At 36.9% G+C, this 3,196-nt stretch overlaps 1 protein-coding gene across 1 annotated transcript in view; it reads left to right on the top strand.

Annotated features, from left to right (window-relative positions):
* nphp4 (nephronophthisis 4) overlaps window positions 1-3,196 on the top strand; it is a 178,107-nt gene that overhangs the window by 161,723 nt on the left and 13,188 nt on the right. The window contains exon 22 of the mRNA XM_016495116.1: window positions 956-1,039. Within this exon, the coding sequence (XP_016350602.1) occupies window positions 956-1,039 (84 nt within the window). The remainder of the gene's footprint in view (window positions 1-955; window positions 1,040-3,196) is intronic.

The raw sequence follows: 3,196 nt of genomic DNA, 5'->3' as shown, positions 1-3,196 counted from the left end.
AAACACACAGCATCTCCACAACATGGCGGCGGCGGCAACAACAATACTACAGCGAGAATAAAAGTTACGTGTCTTTGCGTGAACATTTGGGTGGTGTTATGCAAATCTTCCCACACAGTGACGTAGACATGTGGGGGCGTGTTTAAACAAGCCGTTTTAGGAGGGGGTGGACACGTCTTAACTTTTATAAAGAATATCTCTTTGGATTTGAGACTTTAGTCTTTGCAACTTTACAGATCTTCTTTATGCACCAAGAGCTTGTAACACTCCAAAGAGAAAGGAAAAATTGAAATCGCATCATATGACCCCTTTAACTTTTTTTAATAAAAACTAATAAATATTTTTATTTTGTTTTGTACTGTTGTTTTCTTTGTTTGTTCTGTTTCTGTTGTTGTGTTTCTTTGTTTTTCGTTGTTGTTTTGTTTTGTGGGGTTTATTTGTTTTATTTTTTTATTTTTTCACCTCAATGTGGTAAAAAGTCTGGACAAGCCACTACGTAGACTCAAGTAAATCTAAAGTGAACTGTCCACTGAACTGCTGGTGCTGTAAAACAACATCATCTGGAGAAAATGTGGACTAATTAATTGTTTCTGAGTGTTGTGATGTAGTGTAATTCAACCATGAACGATGTGTCATCACTGAGAAACTGCATTAGTTTCCTCATTTCCCTTTTGCACTGATGAGACTTGGATTAGTTCACATGTTTCCGGTTTAATTGGATTTGGGTTTGTTTATAGTCTGTAGTATTACAGAGGCAGCCACAAGTGAAGGAGAGAGGTTAAAATGACTCAAAGCATCAGCAATAATGAAATGGATTAAAAACAGCCTCATCCAGACGGTCTGAACAGACCTTTCCAAACAATGTTTTCCCCGTCCCTTAATGACATTATTTCAATGTGATTGTTCTCTCACTGAATGCTGCACTGTTTATGATGACTCTTCTGTCATACTGCAGGATACAAAAAGCTTAAAGATTTCAAGAAGTCCACAGATGGCTCAGAAACATCTGTCCAATACAATTCATGCCAAATCCATCAAGGTAAGAGCTTAGCACTCACTGTACTGCTGAGCACACACAGGAACTCAGACTCTTTCTATACAGCCTGATTAGTAGTTGTGCAGTCAGAGAAGTGGGCTGGCACTCCTGTGGTGGTTCAAACAATCCAGACTTGACCATCAACAGTAAAACTGAATGTAAATGATGCACGCTTACAAAAACCAAACAGAAGTTGCATGCTTTTGTGTTTCTGTATGCATTTTTAGGCAAGTATGTATTAAATGAGACAAAGAGCTTGTTTTGACCTTTTAATTGTGTATTTGAGATTTTGACTTGAAGAACCAAATACATTCAATTTCAGCCTGCCATTAATATTCAAATAGATTAATTTCAGCCTTTTAAATGAATAAGTCTGTTAATGAGCAACACTGATCAACTGTCCCATTGCCTCTAATTTATGTTTCATAATTAGGTCCACACAGATTCTGCAGATTTTCAGACATTCACAAATGTCTACACTTCTGCAGTCCCTTACATGCTGGTTTATTAAATATTTTGTTTTCTTTTTCTGACATGTGCATACACCGTCTGTTGATGACTCACGTTACGCTCATGTGAAAGCATAAACAAGGATCAACGTAGTGCATAGTAATCAATTTCAATTTGATTTAGCATTGGCAAATGTTCTTGGTAGTTAGTTTTGCACAATACTTTACATGCAGTAATACAGACAAGGTAATAAACAGTTTATTCCATTTCTGTGGAAATAAAATGAAAGTATACAGTGTATAAATATATTATATTATATTATATTATTTTATTTTTTAAATGTTTTTCATAGAACTTCCTTATGCTCACCATATTATATTGTGAAATAGTAATACATTTTAAAATAACTGTTTGGTATTCTTATGATGGCAAAGCTGATTTTTCAGCAGCCATTACTTCAGTCTTCACTGTCACATGATCCATCGTAATCATTCTAATATGTTAATTTGGTGCTCAAAAAACATTTCTCAAGACACATTGCATGCCTTCTCAATAAAAGTATTAATTTATTATATTATATTATTCATAAAATCTTATTTATAACCTTTACTTTTCATTTGTACATTTTTATGCATATTTTACATGGTGAATGGTTGGTGTGATGTGCTGTTCTATGGCATTGTGGTTCATTGTGCCTTTGGGCTGTTCCTGACATATGTAATCGAGAGAGACTGATGCCTTGCAGTACCTCTGACACACACACACACATACATGCGTGCAACTCCCATATCATATTTAGGTCAGTTGGGGTCAAGCATTGCTGTGCACAAATTGACATCACCTCCAGAGGAGTGTCAATGGGTTGTCTTCGGCTGTGAATCCGACAGCCAGCTCGACTGTATCTCACGCGAGAGAGGTTATGCACTCAGACTGCATATGACTCACGGTACTTCATATCACACTACATACTGTCAGTGCTGTTCATTCTGGAATGATTTCAGATAGGCTTGTCATTTAGTGGTAGACCTTGACCACCTCTGCTGAAAAGAGCAGCTTAGACCATCATGCTGGTTCAAGGGTGGTTTTTGCTGGTTTGGTGCTGAACTACAAAGAAATGTTGTGAGTTGCAAGTTAAATTTTGTTCATCTCTTTAAAAAAAGCAAAAATATGTTTACAGTAATGCACTTACAATGGAAGTCAATGGGGCAAGGCATTGCACTAGGACAAATGTTGTTATGAAACAGTTTGAAAGTATAGCCAACAAGACAAATAACTCACATTTTTGTGCAGAATAATTCATATAAGTGTATAAAACAAGATGCACATTTCTGCTTTTAAAGGTGCAGTATTTAAAGGGGTCATATGATGCGATTTAAATTTTTCCTTTCTCTTTGGAGTGTTACAAGCTCTTGGTGCATAAAGAAGATCTGTAAAGTTGCAAAGACTAAAGTCTCAAATCCAAAGAGATATTCTTTATAAAAGTTAAGAGTCAGCCACACCTACCTAAAACGGCTCGTTCTAACACGCCCCCACATACCTACGTCACTATCTGGGAAGATTTGCATAACGCCGCCCAAATGTTCACGCAAAGAAAGAAGGTGTAACTTTTATTCTCGCTGTAGTATTGTTGCCGCCGCCGCCATGTCGTGAAGGTGCTGTGTGCTTCGTTGTGAAAGCGAAACTACTTTGTTTGGCCTTCCAAAAGAGGAC

The sequence above is a fragment of the Sinocyclocheilus anshuiensis genome, unplaced genomic scaffold (genome assembly GCF_001515605.1).
Source record: "Sinocyclocheilus anshuiensis isolate Anshui unplaced genomic scaffold, SAMN03320099.WGS_v1.1 scaffold122, whole genome shotgun sequence".
Classification (NCBI taxonomy): domain Eukaryota; kingdom Metazoa; phylum Chordata; class Actinopteri; order Cypriniformes; family Cyprinidae; genus Sinocyclocheilus; species Sinocyclocheilus anshuiensis.
Note: the sequence above shows the minus strand (reverse complement) of the source record. Positions and strands in the feature narration are given on the sequence as shown.